Genomic DNA, 21,688 nt, shown 5'->3' with positions numbered 1-21,688 from the left:
TTTCCTTCAAAAGAAATTTGAAGCTACAAAATTCAGTGTGTAATTATTATTGTGCTCTGTTGCTAGTGAATATGCTTCATCAGTTCAAAATGTCTGAATGGAGAAAAAACAGAAAATATATTATTTATTTGCTATCCCATCACAATTGCATATAATCTTTAACAGTGACTAGTTTTGAACATTTGTGTTCATTTTCAATCCATTGCCTACATCTCTAACATTTGACCATGGCATAATGCAAACAGAACATTCAAGAAACTTATTCACACACCAAGTCAATTTTTATGTCATGAAACTTGGACTAATTCCTTCTCTCCAGCTGCAGTAGTCATCCAGCTCCAAACAATCGAGCTTATACTTCCACAGTATGTTGTGGAAGCAATCTGGTTTGGAGAGCACTGACTGTCATCATACCTTCATAAAGATAGTCTGCCCTCCTCTCCAGAACAAAAATAAGAATTTCATTGAACTTTACCACCAAGTACTGTAAATGTTGAAAGTAATTACACTCTCGAGAAGATAAAGATTTCTGCCCACTTTTCCAGGAACATGGAATCATTCTGAACATTTGCATTTAACATGATGGCTTTGGTCTCTAACAATTGCTTCAGGGCTTCCTACTTTGCTTTTTCATAAGTATGAAGTCCTGTTTCCTTCCTCATGATATCTTCTTATCCACAGTTTTGCCTTAAAAAAAAAAAAAAAAAAAAAAAAAATGTATGAGAGGCCAGATGAATGAATTCCAACGTACAAATAATATGTCCCCAAATGCCTAATATAAGACATGGTTCCAAGTAACCCATTCCCATTATTCACCTTTATATAGCTTTTGCGGCAACCCACACATAATACTTGAGGAACTGTCTCACACCAAAGTTAGCAGCAGCGAGTTTGCACATCATTTTTTGACCAACCCGAGCAGGAAGAAGGGCTAATTAATGTTATGATTCCAGACAGTTGTCACCAAAACATACTTTTGATTGTGACTTATGTCTGTGACTGTTACTGCAGAACTATATAAAGATAAACAATTTCTAGTTTTTAACAGTGCACATAGCTGAGGTTGACTTCACTATGGTTCATGGGAATGAATGAGAACTTCAGTCATTAATTCTTATAAAAAACTTGAAACCTATATTTTTCTGCTACATTTTTATGCTCCACATCCATGGATCTGCTCAATATGGGTCTGTGGAATGAATCCTTAGTCCAACCTAACTTGCCCCCCCTTTTTTTTTCTTTTTTAAAGAAAAAGAAACTTCACTGTTTACAACCACATATCTGATGAGCCAAGTTACTGAATTTTTTCTAAAATAACTGAAAATTAAATAAATACAGAGGACAGCCTGGAACCCAGAAATTCACAGGCATAAATCTATTTTCTGAAGATTCTCATGTAGCAGTATCCTAAAATCACATTAGCTGGTGAAAGAAATAGAAATATTTATTCACAGGACCCATTCCCTCAATTACATTCTTAATTACTGACATGAGCTGGCTAACAACACATTTCTCAAAAATAAAGTGCTAAGAGAATGATGACATATTGGTATTAAGGAAAGCATCATCAATTTAAAACCTGAACATATTAAGACTATTTTTTTTTTAACTGGTAAAAATACATTGCCCAAGAAAATGTTAAGAATTAATAAGAATCACACCTAAAGTTTTATATTCTTTTCAAATGCCATACTACAATGACCTCTATTCCCAACCAAAAAATCTAATTCCAATATACAGGTCATAAAAAATAATCCATAAGGAATAATATCTTTGCAGCTTTAATAATTCTGTGTAAATCATCTGTGATTGGAAGACTGTAACATGCTGTCTGACGTAAGCGAAATGAAATGAAGTACTTCAGTATCCATAAATCAAAAGGTTAGCTACGTGATACATGTAGAGAGAGAGAGAGAGAGAGAGAGAGAGAGAGAGAGAGAGAGAGAGAGAGAGTGTGTGTGTGTGTGTGTGTGTGTGTGTGTGTGTGTGTGTATTCAAAGCTGCATCCAAGGTAAAAATGCCACGTACCTAACTATTATTGCACCACAAGTAACATTTCCTGCCATATTTTTGGGAGGTTCAACAATCCATTACTGAATTGTGCACCACCTGCATCACCGAAGTGTGAGAATGCGTACCAAAATATCTTTTTGTTAACTCAAGTTTGATAAGATGGCCTCCATTACAAAAATTGCAGTTTGGAGAATGTACCCCACATGAAATTTAGCTTTGCTGGTAGAAATCAATAATGAATAGAATAAATAGTTTATAAAGTTATTGGTTGCTGCACTTATTTCTCAATACACCAATTACAAAGTAAATTAAATTAAACTGGTACAGCCCAATAGTTGGTTTTTCAACACAGTACTTAGTAAATCTGTCATGTGGAGTGATATGCAAACAGATAAGTGTACCTGATATTTTCTCAAATCATTTTATTAGTCTTATGTACAAAGCTGTAACAGTTGTTGGAAGAAGTCCCATTCGCTACAAGATACGTTATTTTAGCACAGCACAGCCCCTGAAGATTCCATCATCATGAGACTCAAAATTTGCCACTCCCTGACAGATGGATTGAATGCTCCAAAACAAACTAGATATACACTACACACGTTACCCTCTCAAATGCATCTCAAGACACCATAATAGCAACCACACTCAAAGTTGAGATCTAATAAGTATACTGAAGTCAATGGCAAGATTTTGAAAATTTAAACTGTTGTTAAGTATTCATGTAACATTTCACCTAAAAATGTCTCAAGGTTTCTGTATGATTTCAGCAATTTTTGTAGTGACCATGTTCAATAGTAAACTAAATAATGCAATGAGACTAAAAAGTGGCACTACTAAATCAGTGCCATTTCTGTGGCTGTCTGTATTTTGTAATATTGCACCACCATCCATTAGATGAGAAGCAGCATGTATAAGAGTTCCAAAAGTGTATTACTCATCAGAACTAACTTCTGTGTAATCAGCTATAGAATACACCTGTCTGCAGATTTAAATCCAGAATACCACCCTGGTCTGTACAAAATGTGCGGTTTGTATGCGATTTGTGCTAAGAATGGAAAGAGGTCTGGCAAAAGTTTCCTCCAGAAAATTATCACATTATTACTTGTCCTATTAAATGTGGGAATGGATTTGGTCTTCCCAGGAAACTATGGAGTGCCTAAGTGAAGAGTGTTTATCATTAAAATTTGCTGGTGAGCTCAGTGAACTGCATTTGGTGACGCTAGCATCTGTGGACTGAGAGAGACCTAAATATTCAGTCATAAAATTTTTGAGTGTTTATTTGTTTATTTATTTATATTATGTATTTGTGACATGTATCTAATAATTTATAAATAAAGTCCTTGCATAAGACTGTAAAATGACCATACAAATAATGACAACGATTTTTGTGAATTTTTTTTATGTATTGCATTCAATGATACGTAACTACTGTATATACTCACTAGCAGGTGGTTACATCTACATAATTACTGACACGCAATTTATCTTATAAAAATGTGTTCTCTTGCATAGTAATACCTTTTCTTGCTCATTTAATGGTAAGTTAATAAAAATGACATTTTGGAGGAACGATGCAGCTTGCAACGTATATCCTTGTTCAACAGCTACTCTAGCTGCTTTAAAGCATGCTTCAGTTTCAATAACACCAGCGTTTTGATACTGAAAAGAAGAAGAAAATAAAATATTTAAAATGACATAATATGGTACAGAGAAGTGCACTATTTGAATAATTAGTAACTGAAACCACAGATTTTAGATTTCAGATGTAGCAGATACCAATATATCAGTATGTCATGGTCAGACAAATTTGTTCACAAAATAACAATTTATTGTTCTCACATACATACATGTCCCATGAAATGTATTAATCATTGTAAAAAAGATACTTAGGTTGCCTGTACCACATTTGGCTTCTTGCTGTCACAGATAAAGTTCCAAATAGGTACCTTGTTAGCTTCTAGGCCAGGGAAGGGGTGGTGTGGTGTGGTATGTGAGTGTAGTATTTCTTAAACAGTTAAGTTTGTGAATACTCCACATACTTTTGTAATGAAAGTGTATTGTGAGAGCACTAATGGCACTTCTGTGGTTTTGTGGACACCAGGTGGAGAAATTTTAGAGCTGCGTGTGTCATGAAGTACAAGACACACATTGATGAGAACAGCGTGTAATGCCAACAATTGTGAGACTGTGAAATAACTCATCAATCAAATAATCTAAGGTCAACCAGATTTGCGTGTACCATGACAGTTTACTGAACTCTGAACATTCACTGGAAAAAAGGCAAAAATAATTAACAAAGAGTAAGTGAAATTTCAGGAATACTTTGATCTAGGTAACATATTTAAGTGATTAACATTGCAAGATCACAGGTTAATAGTAATGCAATATAAGCCATTGCAAATGTGAAATGCTGGTACATTAATAGCCGGTGTAACAACCGGAATGTTGAATGCAAGCATGCAAATGTGAATGCATTGTGTTGGTCAGGTACCACATGTCAGTTTGTATGATGGGGTTCCATGCCTCTTGTACTTGGTCGGTCAATAGAGGGACGGTGAATGCTCTTTGTTGATAACACTGGAGTTGTTGACTGATGGTGTCCCATGTATGCTTGATCGGAGACAGATTTGGTGGTAGAGCAGGCCAAGACAACATGTCGACACATTGCAGGGCAGGTTGTGTTACAACTGCAGTTTGTGGGCAAGCATTATCCTGTTGGGAAACACTCCCTAGAATGCTTTTCATGTATGGCAGCACAATAAGCTGAATCACCACGCCCATGTACAAATCCGCAGTCTGGGCGTGTGTGATAGCCACAAGAGTGCTCCTGCTGTTATACGAAACTGCAGCCCGAACCATACCTCCATGTGTAGTAGGCCCAGTGTGTCTAGCAAGCAAACATGCCGGTTGCACGCCCTAAACTGACATCCTCCTAATCAACATGAGGGCATCACTGACATCAAGGCAGAACCAGCTTTCCATCAAAAAACATGACAGACCTGAACCCTGCCCTCCAAAGAGTTTGCACTTGACACCAATGAAGTTGCAAATGGCAGTGGTTTGGGATCAGAGGAATGCACTTTACAAGACATTTGGCTCAGAGCTGTCCTTGAAGTGACCAATACTTAACAGTTCAGTCTGTCACTGAGGTGCCCACTGCTGATCAAATTGCTGCCACAGATGCAGGAAAAAGTGCCAGAGCCACCTTCCCTCTCAGTAGTGCCACATGGCCATCTGGAGTGCAGTCCTCTTGTTATCACACATTCTCATGACCACCACTGTCAGCAGTCAAGGGCACCCCTAAACCTCACTGCATCCATGACTGATTTACTAACATTCAAACTAGCAAAGTACTTGGGTGATTTCTTCACTCCACATGTGGGTCACTGCACAAGACTACAACTGACAAGGGCAAATTCAGATGCTCATGGCCAGCGAGTGTGTTTTCAAATTTCTAACTTGAGGGGATGAGAACATGCTATTTGTATGCCTCTTGGTAAGATTAGTAATTGTGTAAATTCACTGTATGTGTGCATAATTCTCAATTGTTTTAAATAAGTAATGACTCAAATTGTTGCTACTCATGTTTATCATAATGTAATATTTAGTTAAACATAGCTTTTGACACTCAGAAGTACTTTTCTACCTATACATTCAATGGCCCCACTTTTTTTTTTTTTTACAATCGTATTGCTCAACTAGGATCCCGTTAACAACTTCAGTTCCTCTTCTTCCTTTGTTATTGTTTCCTATTTTTCCAGTATTCCCTCATGTTCTCCCCCATGAAGCATCTTCCTTTCTTCTGTCCATGTTGTTCCAGATTTTTTATTTCTTCTGCTTTGAAAGCCTTCCCAATTTAGTATTTTGTTTTTAAAATAGTTTCTTTCTGCTATTTCTGATTTGTTGATGTTGTTTCTTTCAAGATCTTTTCTTACTTCTGTAATACATGCTATTGTCGATTTTTTTCTTCCAGAAATATAGGAGTATTTGTTTTGTTAGTCTATTTCCATCCATTCGGTAGAGATTTCCAAAAAAGGTTAATCTTCATTTGGCCATTACTCCAGATATTTTCTCTATATTTTTGTAGATCTCCTCATTACTTCTTATTTTCCAACCATCTGCAGTTTTCATTGCACCCATTATTTTTCTAATAATCCTTCTTTCCAGTACCTCTAGTTTGTCCATCTTATAGTTCACTGTTAGGCATTCAGATCTATATAAACATTGTGGTTGTACCACTCTGGTGTAGTGTTTTAGTTTTGTTTTTCTAAATATACATTTCTTATTGTAAATATTTTTGGTCAAACCATATGCTCTTTCCATTTTGTTAATTCTTACATCTACTGCAGATTTTTCTAGTCCATTCTGTTGTATAGTTTCTCCAAGATATTTAAATTTATTTACCCACTCTATTTTACCTATTTGCTTTTCAATGCATTTTGGTGCATTTTTTATATTTGTCATGAATTTTGTTTTTTCAGGTGAAATTTTGAGACCAGTTCTGTTTGCTAATTTTTTCAGAGCGAATATTTGAGTAACTGCTTCTGTCAGGTTTTCTGAAAGTATTGTAAAATCATCCGCAAAAGCGAAGCAGTTTACCTTAATTCCATTTGTTTTTCTTCCCAGAGTTATTAATTCAATTTTGTGATTTTTTAGCTCTGAATTCCAGATTTTTTCTAGAACACAGTTAAACAGTAAATGTGATAAACCATCACCTTTTCTAACACTAGTTTTTATTTCAAAAGGCTGAGATACATCTCCCATAAATTTGACTTTAGATACTGTACCTGTTAGTGTTTCATGAATTATGTTTCCTAGTTTTGATTTAACACCATATTCTCCAATGACCTTATCTATCGTTTCTCTGTCTATGCAATCAAATGCTTTCTTGAAATCTATGACAGACACTAGTATTGGTTTGCTGGTTAACATTCTACGGTGAATTATTGACTTCAAGTTAAAAATTTGTTCTGCACAGGACCTTCCCTTTTGAAAACCACCCTGATGTTCTCCTAGGTGTTTGTCTGAAGTATCTACCACTCTGTTGAGGAGAATTTTTGTATGCCACTGGCAGAAGTGACACTCCTCTGTACTGACATTTTGTTTGTCTCCCTTTTTATGTAGCAGGTGGATTAATGCTATTTTCCATTCAACTGGAATCTTTTCAGTTTTCCAAATGTTCTCAAATAGCAGCTGTAGATCCTTTATGATTTTTGGTTCTGACCACTTCAATAATTCTGCTGTAATGGAGTCTTCACCACTTGCTTTATTGTTTTTGAGTGTTTTGATGGCTTTGTGAATTTCTAGCTCTGTTGGTGGGAAATCTTCCTCTAGATTTTGAGGTGTCACTGGCAATTCAAATTTATCTATTGGAACTGGACAGTTTTACAACTTTTCAAAAAAATTTGCTAAAATTTCACAATTTTCTTTATTATTTAATCCTATTTTGCCATTTTCATCTTTGAAACAAATACTTGGTGCCTGATATCCTTTAAGTATGTGTTTAAAGGTTTGGTAAAAATTTCTCGAATTATTTTTGGTGAAATTTTCTTCTATTTCAGTAAGCTGACAATTTTCAAAGTTCCTTTTGATTTTCTGGATTATTTTGGATGTTTCTATTCTTTTTTGTCTGAATTGTTCAAGGTCTTCCTCTTTTTTCAAACGTCTCCATTTTCTCCATTTCTGAGCTCTTTGTATTAGTGATTCTTCACACTCCTCATTCCACCATGTCTTCTTTTTATTCTTGGCTAATCCTAAAGTTTTCTCTGCTCCGAGAGTTATTTTCATCTGCAGATCACGCCGATCACCTTCTTTACTTATCTCAATTTCTTCTCTAAATTTTTCTATATTTTCTCTTGTAATATTAGCCGTAGTGGTGTTGTATCTGATCACTTTCTTGGTCGCCTTTTTTGGTTTAGATGGGAGAAATTTTATTTTAATCTTAGAGAGATAATGATCTTAATCGAATTCCCCATTTCTGACTATTTTAAAATTCATAATTTCCGTAATGCTCCTTTTAGATATGGCTATGTGATCCACTTGAAATTCGCCTAGGTTTGGATTTGGATGTCTCCAGATTTTGGCTTTTCTTAGCAGTTTGCAGAAATGTGTGGACATGAGTTTTAACTGGAACATTTTACACACATTGATTAGTCTTTCATCATTTCTGTCTGTTCTTGAGTGTGCTGAATATTCACCTACAATAATTCTAAATTTCTTTTCCCTACCAATTTGCACATTGAAGTCACCAAGAAATATTTTAACGTTCTTTTTAGGTATGATAGAAATTTCAGATTCTAAAAAATCCCAGAATTTGCTTACTTTCTCCAGATTTCTTCTATTGTCAGCATTTATAGGTGCATGACAGTTTATGAAGGTGCAACTTTTATTCTTGCACTTCATTGTTAACATGGATATCCTTTCTGAATTTGATCTAAATTCTGTTACACTATCCATAATTTTTTTCTTTACATAACATGCTGTTCCAAACATCGGCATGTTTTCCGTTATTCTCACTGCTGGTTTCCCTTTACAGATTCTATAATGTTGTGTATCAACTACATCCTCATCTAAGAATCGTGTTTCCTGAACTACTATAATCTGTATATCATTCTTCTGCAGAAATAATTCTAATTCCTTTTGTTTCCCAGTTTTCAGAAGAGAATTTACATTTAAGGTTCCAAAGTAGTACTTCTTCTTGAACTAAAACTTGGAAGGCTTTTCTATATATTTCATCTTTTCTTCACTGCAAATGTTGGGACTCCCCAGAATCCTAGATCCCATTGCATTACATGATGTAATGGTGGATTCCTCATCAGAGTTACCACCTCGGGTAGAGCATCCATTGTGCGAACTTTCCATATTGCGACTTGAAGCTGTAAATTGTAGGGAACCAAAGGTCATCCCTGAATTCTCAAAGTAAGACCAGGTTGTCAGCCTGGAATATTATTTATTCAGCCGCCACTAACATGTGGAACAGACCAGGAAAGAGGTTGTAGTTTGGAATCTGTAGGTGTTGAGAAAGGTTGTGTTCAATAGCAGCAAGGCCATAGGCATTGGGGATGTTAGTGTAAAGAGAGGTGACATCAATAGTGATGATCAGGTAGTAACAGAAACAGTGGAGTGTCAGTGGAGGAAATGGTTGGTATCTTTTATGTAGGAGGGTAGGTTGCAGGTAATCGATTGAAGGTGTTGGTCTATGAGAGCAGATGTTCTCTAAGTGGGGACAAAGTAACCAGCCACAATGAGGCATCCTAGGTGGTTGGGTTTATGGACTTTAGGAAGCATGTAGAAGGTGGAGTGTGGGGAGTGGTAGGGGTGACGAGAGAGAGAGAGAGAGAGAGAGAGAGAGAGAGAGAGAGAGAGAGAGAGAGAGAGAGGCGGGGGGGGGGGGGGGGAGGGAGGGGGGGGGGGAGGAAATAAGAAAATTCATGTGCCTTGATAGTTACATCCTAAAAATCCCATCACAGATTTCAGGAGCTTTGTTCATATGGTACCTTCTCAGCATGTGAATGATCTAACATTTTATTTCACTACAGATATCAGAATTAGCTGTTTTCCTTGGTAAAAATAGGAAATTAACTGGAACTCTGCGTGTGTGATTTTTTCAAACACAACCATGTTTTAGGTATTTTTTAAAACAATTATAAACACACACTTTAGCCTTGCAATATATTAATTCTCCTCTGGAATCTGTTATTAATAATACATTCTGATGGAAGAACAACAATATTAATGAGTTTAACTCAAAATGGTAAAATTATATTTAATATCTTCAAATAATTAACAAGCACAAGCTTGTGGGAGAGCCAAGTCAACACCATGAAGGTTTCTAATAAAATATCTAGTAATTGAAATACTTCACATGTGACATAATTATGATACCAGTGCAATAAACTTCAATGTAACCAGCTGATTTGTTGAACACAGCCAACATTGCCTTTAACACCTAAGTAATAGAGTGAAACTTCCAAAATGAGCACACAGAACAACAGACTAAGTTACAGAACACAGATGTTACAATCTATATTTCACTGAGTAAAATGACTGGCAATGGCAATTATGTTTAGAAGAGAGGTGATAAATGACTGCTGTGTGTCTAAAATTTTTAACATCTGTTTGCTTGGAAAACAGGGGGGGTAGGTTAGGTGGGGTGGGGTTGGGGTGGGGGTAGGAACTTCGAGAATAGGGCAAAGACTCTTCAAGACTATAGATTTTGTAGTATTTTGTATGTGGACAATTTTGTAAATCCACAACAGACAAATGATGACCTATATTATTGTGGCATAATCCGTATTACTTCAGGCAGGGGAGTTACGTTCATAGTCTTGGATGTTATTGAATTTAGTGTATGTTAAAATTTGGGAGTAAGTAATAAACAGTATGTTTTGTTTTCTCCAAAAAAAAATTCCTGCCCCAAGATACAGACCTCCAAAGATGACACTATGAACACCATTACAAAGAATCAAATTTTGGGAATATTTTTAAAACACGGTATCTCTGGGACAGTTTTAGATATTTTGTTACAGTCATTTTATTTGAAAGATAATTGCTTTGTGGTTACAATGGTATCCTCTGTTTGGACATATCCGTCAAAGTTCTTTTACTGTCACCTTTTGAATTTTTTTAATAATATACAGAAAAAAATGCCAATGCAGAAAAGTTAGATTTTTCTATTAGTGCCATGTAGTACTATATCCTCTGTAAAGGAGAGCTTCCACTTTTAAATTCAACCGGTTTCATTTTATATATATAGCTTTCAAAGGTAATGCATGTCTTCACCTAAGTTGTTTCTTACTAATTTCTTTGTTACAATGTTTATTTCTAATGTCTTTGTTGCAGTTATTTCTTTTCATGTTCTTTGTTGCAGTTATTTCTTTTCACATTCTTTGTTGCAGTTATTTCTTTTCACATTCTTTGTTGCAGTTATTTCTTTTCACATTCTTTGTTGCAGTTATTTCTTTTCACGTTCTTTGTTGCAGTTATTTCTTTTCACGTTCTTTGTTAAAGTTATTTCTTTTCACGAACTTTGTTCCAGTTATTTCTTTTCACGAACTTTGTTCCAGTTATTTCTTTTCACGAACTTTGTTCCAGTTATTTCTTTTCACGAACTTTGTTCCTGTTATTTCTTAAACTTTGTTGTAGTTTCTTATCAGTTTCTTTGTCGTGGTTGTTCATTACAGGTTTCTGTATTGTTGTTGTTCTGTGCTAATTTGTTTACTGAAGAGGCTTCTAAGAAATATGATGCCAGCCAGCGAGTTCTGAGTTTTCGTGAGGAATTTACCATTTGACACACTTGCAGTCTGTTTTGTGAAAAGGACTGTTTGAAATGAGTGACGTGTGCTGACTATTTGCATATCCATAAAAGAGTGATACATAAGACAAACAAAAAACCCAGTTTGTTAAGGTTCAGAACAATTACAGCAAAACTGACCACACTCTTCAAAGTAGACAATCCATCTTCAGAAGAAAATGAACCAAAATACTCTTGTTCCTCTTTGCCAAGAATTTTTCACAATTCAGCTGTTGAATATTGTGCATCCTACAGCGACATGGTGCAAGACTCTTTGGAAAACCAGATCTCTATTATAATCATCCTTCGGAAGCAGCTCAACTGCAACTACTGCAGTCATTTTACCTGGGAGTTAAATGGGGCTGTTCTCACTAGAGTGCCAGTAAAAGAGACATTATAAGTGTAACAGTTGAAGGTCTTTTGCAATTTATTAGAGCACCTATACAACTTCAATATTGTAAAATCAAAATTTTATACACTACAACCTAAGTGGGAAGTTCCACACTCACCGAGAGATGTCTGTTTATGTGTGTACTGTGCGAATTTTGAACTTTGTGTGGTAACTTTGAAGAACTTACTGTGGCACATGACATATGGCATCTTGGTTGGGCATGTGAAATCATTAGTAGTCTGTGATGTAAAGAGAGAGACTTGTTTGTTTCAAGAATGTGGTGACTGCCCTGGAAAGGGAGGACTGTATTTACAGACACTTGGATTGGAAGATGTAGCATATAACTCGGCAAAAATTACATATGCGACATGGGAAGGAAATAAACTAATTAAGAAAACTGTTGCCTTTGACAGTTCCATTGATGAACTTGGTAAATGGTCAGTGAAAGCAGTAACACACCAGCATCTGAAGAAATTGCAACAACACATTTCAGAAGTGAAAGGGTGTGTACAGGCTGAAGAACTATGTTTAGTGTTTCACAGTGATTTTGCTGAGAACTGGTCAGTAGCTCTCCCACAAGTACAAGGGTATCATTGGAGTAATGACCAGATTTAAATTTTTACAGAATTGACACATTTTCAAAATAAGTTATAAGTGATGACGCAGGGCTGACTTAGCACATGCTTTGCTAGTAATGCGCAAAATTCATCAACTGCAACCAGAGGCAGAGAAGATCATCACTATTTCTGATGGTGCTCCTTGTCATTTTAAAACTTGTTACCAGCTGTTTGAATGGAGTATGTCACTTGAGCCAGCTGACTGGGAATACAGTGGTATTGGTCATGGGAAGGGGTCTGTTGAAGAACCGTGCTCCAAAACGTGATCTTTCCAGACCAAATACATCTGTGATTCAGAATGCTGACGATATTATGAGAGTCGTGAAATCATACACATTCACAGTCCTCATTCTTTTGTCCAAAGAGGAAATCGAAGAATTCCATGAAGAAAAAAGGATAGTCCAAACAAACTACTCCTGTGAAAGGAATTCAGAAGACATTTCTGGACTCAAAGTGATGAGCGAACTCATATTGTGTGCACTTTAAAGAGCAAGAAAGAAGAAATTTTGTTCATTAGGTCAACACCTTAGAACCAACAGGATAATATTCAGATTCACAACCTGAGTAGGGGGACATTTGTGGCATGTGTGTATGACTGTCGCTGGTGGATTACAATGATTATAGACATCAGTTATGAGTAAAACGAAATTGTAGTGAACTTTATGACACCACATGGACCAGCTGCTGGATATAGGTTTCCAGCTGAAGGATAGCAACACCACCATCAGTTCTCACTTTCTGTTTACGATATTTTGAAGACTGCAAGTGCTCCAGTTCCTATTGGTTCAGCAGGAAGGAATCACTCTATACCAAAGGAAGATACTGAAGCAGTGGAACAGATTTTTAATTCTCTGACTGGCTAATTTCAGTACAAAATTGAGTTCACAGATGTTGTATAAATTGAAACCTTTAAGTCTTTGGACCTATTACATACATTTTGGAACCATTTAAAATGCTTGAGAAATGAGTCTCTTACTCATCTTTCAAAACTAAAATTATGTTAAATCTGGCTAGGTTTTGATTTTTATGAGCCTGTTATGTGATAATAAAACAGGTTTTATGTATGCCAAAAATTTCAAATGTTTATAAAACCTGTTCCACATAAAAGTGGAAGCTCTCCTTTTCAGGGAATGGAGAACTATAAGGTACTAATAAACAGAAAAAGAAAAACAAAATTTTATAGATTGGTATTTTTGGGTAAAAAAATCCACGAATTATAATTAAGTTCAGAATGCTATAGTGAAAGAACTTCGACAGATAAATCCAAATGGAGGATTTCTCTGTAATCATAAAGCAATTATCTCTCAAATAAAAACCAACAAAATATTTGGAACTTTTCCAGAGATACAGCATTTTAAATTTTTTCCCAAAATGTGCATCTTCAAAATAATAAGTGTGTGTGTGTGTGTGTGTGTGTGTGTGTGTGTGTGTGTGTGTGTGTGTGTGTGCAAAAAATGTGTGTTCCTTACTTAGTCTTTCATTTTAACATATGCTAAATTCAACATCATCCGAGACTATCAAAGTAACATTTTGTCCTCGCCTTCCTGAATTGATATGGACTATGCCTTGCGAATCTTTACAAAATGTAGAGTGGAATGGAATGGAAGAAAGATGATCATGGGGCAGTACTCTGAGCTCACAAAACAAGAAGAAATATCGAGTAGATACTACTGGTATGATAATGGAATTACTGTGTTTGAAACAATAGGCAAAAATGAGAAGGGAAAAACATTTAAGTGTAGTTGACTGATGTGAGACACACAAACAGACTTAATAGTTCAGGACATTTGATTGTCTTTCAAGCCACCACTCTTTTTTCATCTTAGGAAAATGACCTTTTGCATCCTCACCCTCCTTGTAATTCAAAGTAGTATGTACGTGGGGAGAAACAAGATAGGGAGAGAAAGAACTTTATCTGGAATTACAGTTTTAATTACATAGTGCAATTAAATGGCAAATTCTGAAGCAGGTACCCAGTTTTCATCTTTATGACTGTGAAATACATTCCACTGCACACTGATGCTGGAATACACTTAGTATATTCAAACATACCTAAACATGAAACTGGAAAAGAAACAAATTTGTTATTTTACAAGACAATAGTTATGGTTATGTGGTGCTACTGTATATGAGTGAGATGTAGAGAATTTTGAGAAAGAATAACATAAGAATTACAGCAACTTAAAAATTTTCTTTGAACTGCAAATAATCACAGATTAGCATAAGACAAATTTAGGAATTACTTTATAGAAAATTAAGTTGCAGAATAGAGAGACAACTGACAGAATGATTCACGAAGAATGCAGGAAGATCAGTTGCCTTGAATACATGTATCTGGAGACTAATGTGTTATATGATGTCCAAGACTCAGGATAGACTCCAAGGAAATTTATTTCACTTAATTCTTGAAGTGTAGATGGGGGGTGGCTTTTTTCTTTTTTTTTTTCTTTTTTTCTGGCACTTTGTCAAGATAAAGTTATGACTTCTCAAATGCAATAACAAAGCTGTAAATATATATAATAATGTCATTGCCTATTATTTGTTCATGGCATTACCTTGTTGCCAAAAGCAGAAAAACCAGTGGCAGAACTGATCAATGTTACAGACATTACTTAAAATTCATATTTAATAGAAATTTCAAAACAAAGAAAATAAGCAATAAATAATAATCTCAAGTAACTCAAATCTGAAGCCTAATTTGCTTGGATAAAACCATGAAATTAATGATTAAAGAAAAAGAGAAGCTAACATATGTTAACAGATTCTGTGGAAGTGAGCAATTGGTATGTTATGAGGATTTCTTAAAAGTGAAAGAACTTAATTATTCATAAATATATTGCTAAAAATCATGTTGTATCAAAGGTTGAGTATAAGCCTTGGAGGAAAGTGAAATGGTTTAAGTTGCTAGTTAAGACAAGAATCTTACACAACTAGTTTCAAAACAGCTGCTATGTGTCACTACAAATACAAAATGGAAATAGTATATGAAATACCAACATTAACTTCAACAAAAAATACCCTCTGTTCTCACAAATACTGTGACAGACATTTACTCTTTCTGATTTAGTGGAACATAAACACCACATACCACAAAACTGAAACAACAACAACAGTATACAATCACCCATGTTAACAACAACAAAATAATCTTAATGTAGCAAAGCATAAATTTCAGTGCCTTGTTTAAGGGTGCCAACCAAATTATACAGAAAGAACAATTAAAATAACAAACTTATACTACAACAATTAAAATGTATACTAGAGGAAGATCCCTTAGTTTGAACTACAATACTAAATTTGGGCTAGTCTTGGAATCAGGACAGCATAAATATAATACTTCCAGTGAAGTCACAATTAGTGTATACTTCATATTTTGCGAATGGTTTTCTCGGCTTTTCTCCCTCCCACCTTTCCCCAGTTTTTACATGGAAACGTCACTAAGTTCTTACCTGCATTCATCTCCTCCCATTATTAATGATAAGATATAAATTTGCCTTTTGTTAATCCCTCTTAGACTTTCATTTTATATCACAAATTTATGACACACAACATTGTAAATCTATGACATACTGTTCTTTGACAACCCAGTTTCTCTCCATACATAAACTAATCCAAACATCAAACAATGCCCTATGTTTGGCAAAAGCTACCCTTGAATGTAGATTCTATGTGGGCTACCATCAAAATTATAATGTCACCCACTTCACCTTCATGAGAAGGAAGATTTTTTTTTCCATGTAAGATGCACTCAACATTTAAGTTTTGTGCTGCCAGAGCATTATAATTGTCGCAGATGTTGAGTATGGTAAACACTCATTTCATTGGTCCTTGTAAATATGCCTATCAAAAATGCTATAGATATTTTTAGCTACCGTACAATGAAATACGTATCAAGGTTGCAGAATCAAACAATGGAAAATCCAGGATGGAATGTAACAATATACGAGAAGAGATGTTGCTACTCACGATATAGCAGATATGCTGAGCTGCAGATATGTACAACAAATAGACTCTCACAATTAAAGCTTTCGACCACTACAGCCTTCGTCAACAATAGACACATACAGGTGCACGCGAGTGCCTCCTCCCCCCTCCCCCCTCCCCCCCCTTCCTCTCTCTCTCTCTCTCTCTCTCTCTCTCTCTCTCTCTCTCTCTCTCTCTCTCTCTCTCTCTCACACACACACACACACACACACACACACACACACACACACACACACACACACACAGGACTCCAGTCCACACTGCATCTCCTCTATATGGTGAGCATCAACTTCCCTTCTCCTATAAGGTTACAGAATCCATATTCATAACCACTGTTCGTGAAGTGCTTTCAATTTACACACAGTTTTACACTGAAAAACAACATAAAAACACACTGTACCTTGCTGTAATGAATGATAGCCTCTCTGTAACGCTTTGGAATTTCCTCTTGTGGTAGCACATTCTGAATATCTTGTTGCATTTCAGGTGGTGTAATACCATTGGGCAATGAATTACTATACAAAGAATTCGATCTGCAATACAGCAATGAGAAACATTTAAGAACACTACCATAAATAAATAATACAGTATGGAAGCTATCTTCATTACAGTAGAAATATCTATAGAATATGTGGGAACTCATTATGAACATCAGCAGAAGTAGTAGGTACACTGCTGGCAATTAACATTGTGATACAAAGAAGGATAGAAAATAAAATTTTACCTATTTGCATATGTAGAGTACAGCAGGAACAATAAAAGAATTAATTTGTAGGTGACTTGGGGGTGTACAGGGTGCAAAATTTAGCACCTATAGCATCTGACAGTAACAGCAGCTCTGTCCCAGCTGAGTATTGATTTGAACCAAGCTAGGGTGAGAGATATAGGAGTATTGCCACATTGTAACCGCAATGAAGACCAAATGCAAATCCTGTGCCATCAATGTAGTACAACACTTATCACAGAACACTTGTTTATTATGGACATAAATGTGCAGGCAGTATTGAATTGTCTCTTGGACACAGAGTGCTGCTATTTACACAAATTCTGAATATTCCAGGACATGTAAACATTACAAACAAAAGAAATTTTGAGAACTGTTTAGAAATGATAAACACTAAATAACACATGTTTGCTGGTGGTTAAATTTGAACTGGCGGCCCACAGCACACCAGCTCACGTTCCTAATCACTACTCTGCGTAGCATGCAGCACAGCTAGCAGCAATGTAACTCTGTGGTGCTTCAGTTGGGTGATACAGTTTATCAACTGCACTGGCCGGTGAGCTGTACCGTGGCAGTTTCTCGACAACCCATGACCAGATGTTTTCAATGGATGAGGTATCAAGAGATTGTGTTGGACAGAGCAACACCTGAAAACCCTCTGTACTGAGATAGCTCAGGATAGCAGGAGCAATGTACAGTCTTGTGTCATGAACATCTCTATGATGGAGCACAGCCATTGGCCTTGACATATCTGAAATGTAATAGTTGCAGTCCAAATAACCACCAATGCCTACCAGAATGCAATGTGTTGTGTACACAAGGGCATCCCATACCATCACACAAGATGCTTGGCCCTTATGTCAATGGCAAATGCAATATGACAATGTTTGTTTTCCTCATTCATACATGGATACATCCATTAAGGCACAGGGATTTAGCGAGAAAGGTGAGGTTACACCACTCCCGTGTCCACTGTTTTCACTGGGTGCACCACTGTTGATGTGGTCTCTGCTGCCATGTCAAGGGAAGACACAAGAGTTGCTACGAAGAGAGTACTGCTTCAAATGTCATGGGAAGACCAATGTGAATATTTGTCTTGCAGCAAATGAGCATTTCATGACTCAGCTTATGTGATGTGGGCTGATGTTAATAATGTCTCTGCCTTCTTGGGCACTAGTCATGAGGGGCTACTAAAAGCTGACACTGCTTGGACTATGGCCCTTATTTGCACGACTGCCATGGGATTGCACACAATTGCAAACAGCAATATTTGAGGATGATAAGCTATAGTCTAAATAGGCCGTGATCCTGTCAACATTTAATTCTGACATGCTGGTACACATTCCCTTCTTTACACTAAGCACAATATGATTTTCTCACGAACAAAAACACTTTAATGTGTATCTGAATTAGAGCACTGCAGCATAATATATCCTTAAATATGGTATATGGCATTATTCCTCATGTGGTTTGGGTGAAACACTTATCAGTTGCATATCCCAACATGTAGTACACTTAAAGTGAATTTTACGTATGTTCCATGTCCTCTTCAGGGTGTTGCCACTTTGATATACAACAGAGCATTTTTCAGTACATTACCTTTTGATTATTGTCAAAATAAGCCCACTAGGAAAAGAAATGGGTAAGAAATCTGATATTTGTCCAATGAATTCGAAGACAGTATGACAGACATGTGAATTTTGAAAACTAACACTATTGGACTTTTAAATCTGAATGTTATTGGAGTTTAACTGTAGCTACAAGCATTTAAAATTTATGTAACAAAAACATTTGTTTTTGCTTGCTCTAAAAACTTGGTTAATGAAAACACACTTGACACACATAACATGCATCTGAACTTTAGCTCAGATACACTATCAGAACACCCCTACGTAATGCAGAATTAACCACTGTAATGCAGACCTGCCAACATAAAAGGATGAAGGGAGTGTTGTGTTGTCACTAGAGATGAAGTAAAAGCAGAATGGGTTTTTCAGGAGAGTCCAGCGGCTTCAAATATGGACTAATCATAGGATGTTATGTTGTGCATATAACAAATCCAAGATGGATATATCAACATTTAAATGTTCTAAAACTGGCAAAGGTGACTTGGCGATGTGACTGAAGTGGAAATGCAAAGAAACAATTACAGGCAAGACAAGGCAGACATCATGTACTGGCAGACAGCGACTGTTGAGCACTGTGGAGGGTAGTTACAGAAAATAACATGAAATAGGTGGAAGAGATCACTAGTGTTACCAGCAGTCCATCTAGCACAATGACTGTGTGTGGGGATTTAAAAAGAATGGGGCACAATGGTTGAGCAGTTCTCATAAGCCATACATTTCTTTACTCTGTGCTAAATGACACTAAGTGGTATAGAGAGTGATACTTGGACAGTGAATGACTGGAATTTAGAGTTAAGAATAATGTTGTACCCTGTGGAAGTCTTGTTTTGTTTTGTTTTGTCTGGGGGGGGCACAAACAACTGGGGTCATACATGCCCAAGTCAAAACTGTAGAACTCAAAGACAATGAAGAGTTAAAAAACGACTATATGTCAATCTCAACCGACATAGCAGAAGACAGGTAAAAACAGGCACATAGAAAAAGGGCTAAAAATGACAACAGACACAAACAGAGATCCAAAACAAAAAAAATTAAAAGGCCTTCGCCATATTGCCTTGGCATATAAAAAGTAAAACACAGTCAACAGTCTGTGTATCATTTGCTAAAACAGCAGATAACTCAGACGGCAAACTCAAACGGGAATGTAAAAGGTCAAAAAAGGACATTCCATCAGAAAGTGGCAGACGGTTAAAACTTGGGCACAGTGCGTACAAAGTGGTGGGGTAGTGACACTTAGCGAATGACAGTGGCTAAAAAGGCAGTGCCCATTACACAGCTGAGTTAAAATAACCTCCTCCCAGTGGGAGGGCCGAGAGGAGGTCGTCCAAGTCACTGGGAGAGGTTTAATAATACGGAGCTTATTCCTGTGAAGGGAGGACCATTGGTAATGCCAAATGGACACCACCTCCTGACAGACAGCAATACGTAGATCATCGGAGGGAATACAGGTACTTGCGGGCTGAGGTACTAGGATTGCTAACAGCCTTGTTTCCTGGCAGACCGATATGACGAGGAACCCACATAAACATCACAGTGACTCCACCAAGAGTGAGCAAGTGACAGTTTTCCCGGACCCGCTGCACTAAGGGATGAGTGGCGTACAGTGCACAGACTTTGAAGGGCGATGAGTGAGTCTGAGCAGAGGAAACAATTGAAAAATCTGTGTAGCTGGATGTACTCTGTGGCCTGATACAGGGTGAAGAGCTCGGCTGTAAATACTGAGCAGTACGCCGGAAGCCGGTATCTAAACACACGGGTACAAATGATGAAGGCACACCTGACCCCACAGCCAGCCCGAGAGCCATCAGTGTATACAAAGGTACTGTGGCGAACTTCCATGTGAAGTTTGTGAAACTGAAGGCAATAGACCGAGGCTGGAGTAGTGTCCTTAGGAAGCGAATGAAGGCCAAGGTTAACATGGGCCGCTTCACGAAGCCAAGGTGGCGAAGGGTTCACACCCACCAAGAAAGGTGCAGGCAGTGCGAACTTAAGCCGCTGTAGCAAGTGCCGAAAGTGGAGTCCAGGAGGTAACAGAGAAGGACGACGAGCTCGTACTGTTGATCAAAGGAATCATCAATGAAGGGGGCATAGGATGGGGTGGTGGTGGTGGTGGTGGTGGTGGTGGTGTTGGTGATGGTGGTGGTGGTGGTGGTGGTGGTGGTGGTGTGTTGGAACTTATGGGCGCTCAACATCGAGGTCATCAGCACCCTGACACACGTTAAAAGGAACGAATGTGGACAGACCTAAGAAAACTAAAGCAGACACTCAAAGAAAGCAGTAAAAGAAGGAAAATGCTACATAAGAAAGTAAAACCTAAGGAAAGGGGAAACATAGCTACAAGAATGTCACAGGAAATTGTTATTGGCTGGCCACTTACATTAAATATGGGCGTGCTTGTCACACAGTGAGCAAATTAAAATCCTCTCCCTAAAATCTTTGTAAAAACATTTGTCATGGCACAGAACTTTAAAACTTTAGCCACATTCATCCGAGTGTTGCTTAAAAGAAAATAAAACGCAATCCAATAAAACGTGGCACACAGTGACCTAGACGCCACAAGCACCACACATTGGAGGATCCTCTCGCCGGAGCAGGAAGCCATGTGTCATAGGGCTGTGGCCTATTTGAAGCCGAGTGAGAAGAATCTCGTCCCATCGATGGGGCTGAAAGGAAGTACACTACACACGCGTTGTGGGCTTGACTATATGGAGCTTATTGTCAGTCCCTTCCAGCCACTCATCCTCCCATGGACGCATAACCCGTGAGCTCAACAGCGAGGTGAGTGCGTGCAAGGGGATAGCACACTGAGATACTTGTGGGGTGAGACACGCCTCCTTGGCTGCGAGATCTGCCCTTTCATTCCCAGCAATGCCGACATGCCCCGGAACCCAGCAGAAAGCTACAACCTTTCCCTGTAGTCGGAGGAGGGCATCCTGGATGGTCTGGACAATTTTGTCTGCGGATACAAACGCTGCAATAAGTGAAGGGCACTGAGTGAATCAGAACAGACAAGAAATTTAGGAGAGGAAGAATGTCTCG

The 21,688-nt window shown here is 37.3% G+C and overlaps 1 protein-coding gene across 2 annotated transcripts in view; it reads right to left on the bottom strand.

The window, feature by feature from the left end:
• The window catches only part of LOC126334642 (protein brunelleschi), a 249,443-nt gene that overhangs the window by 142,474 nt on the left and 85,281 nt on the right, over positions 1-21,688 (bottom strand). For both annotated transcript variants that reach the window (XM_049997084.1, XM_049997085.1), the window contains exons 7-8: positions 16,698-16,830; positions 3,532-3,672 (exon numbers count right to left, since the gene is read on the bottom strand). In XM_049997084.1, the coding sequence (XP_049853041.1) occupies positions 3,532-3,672; positions 16,698-16,830 (274 nt within the window). The remainder of the gene's footprint in view (positions 1-3,531; positions 3,673-16,697; positions 16,831-21,688) is intronic.

The sequence above is a fragment of the Schistocerca gregaria genome, chromosome 2, assembly GCF_023897955.1.
Source record: "Schistocerca gregaria isolate iqSchGreg1 chromosome 2, iqSchGreg1.2, whole genome shotgun sequence".
Taxonomy (NCBI): domain Eukaryota; kingdom Metazoa; phylum Arthropoda; class Insecta; order Orthoptera; family Acrididae; genus Schistocerca; species Schistocerca gregaria.
This window is presented reverse-complemented; position numbering and strand designations above follow the sequence as displayed.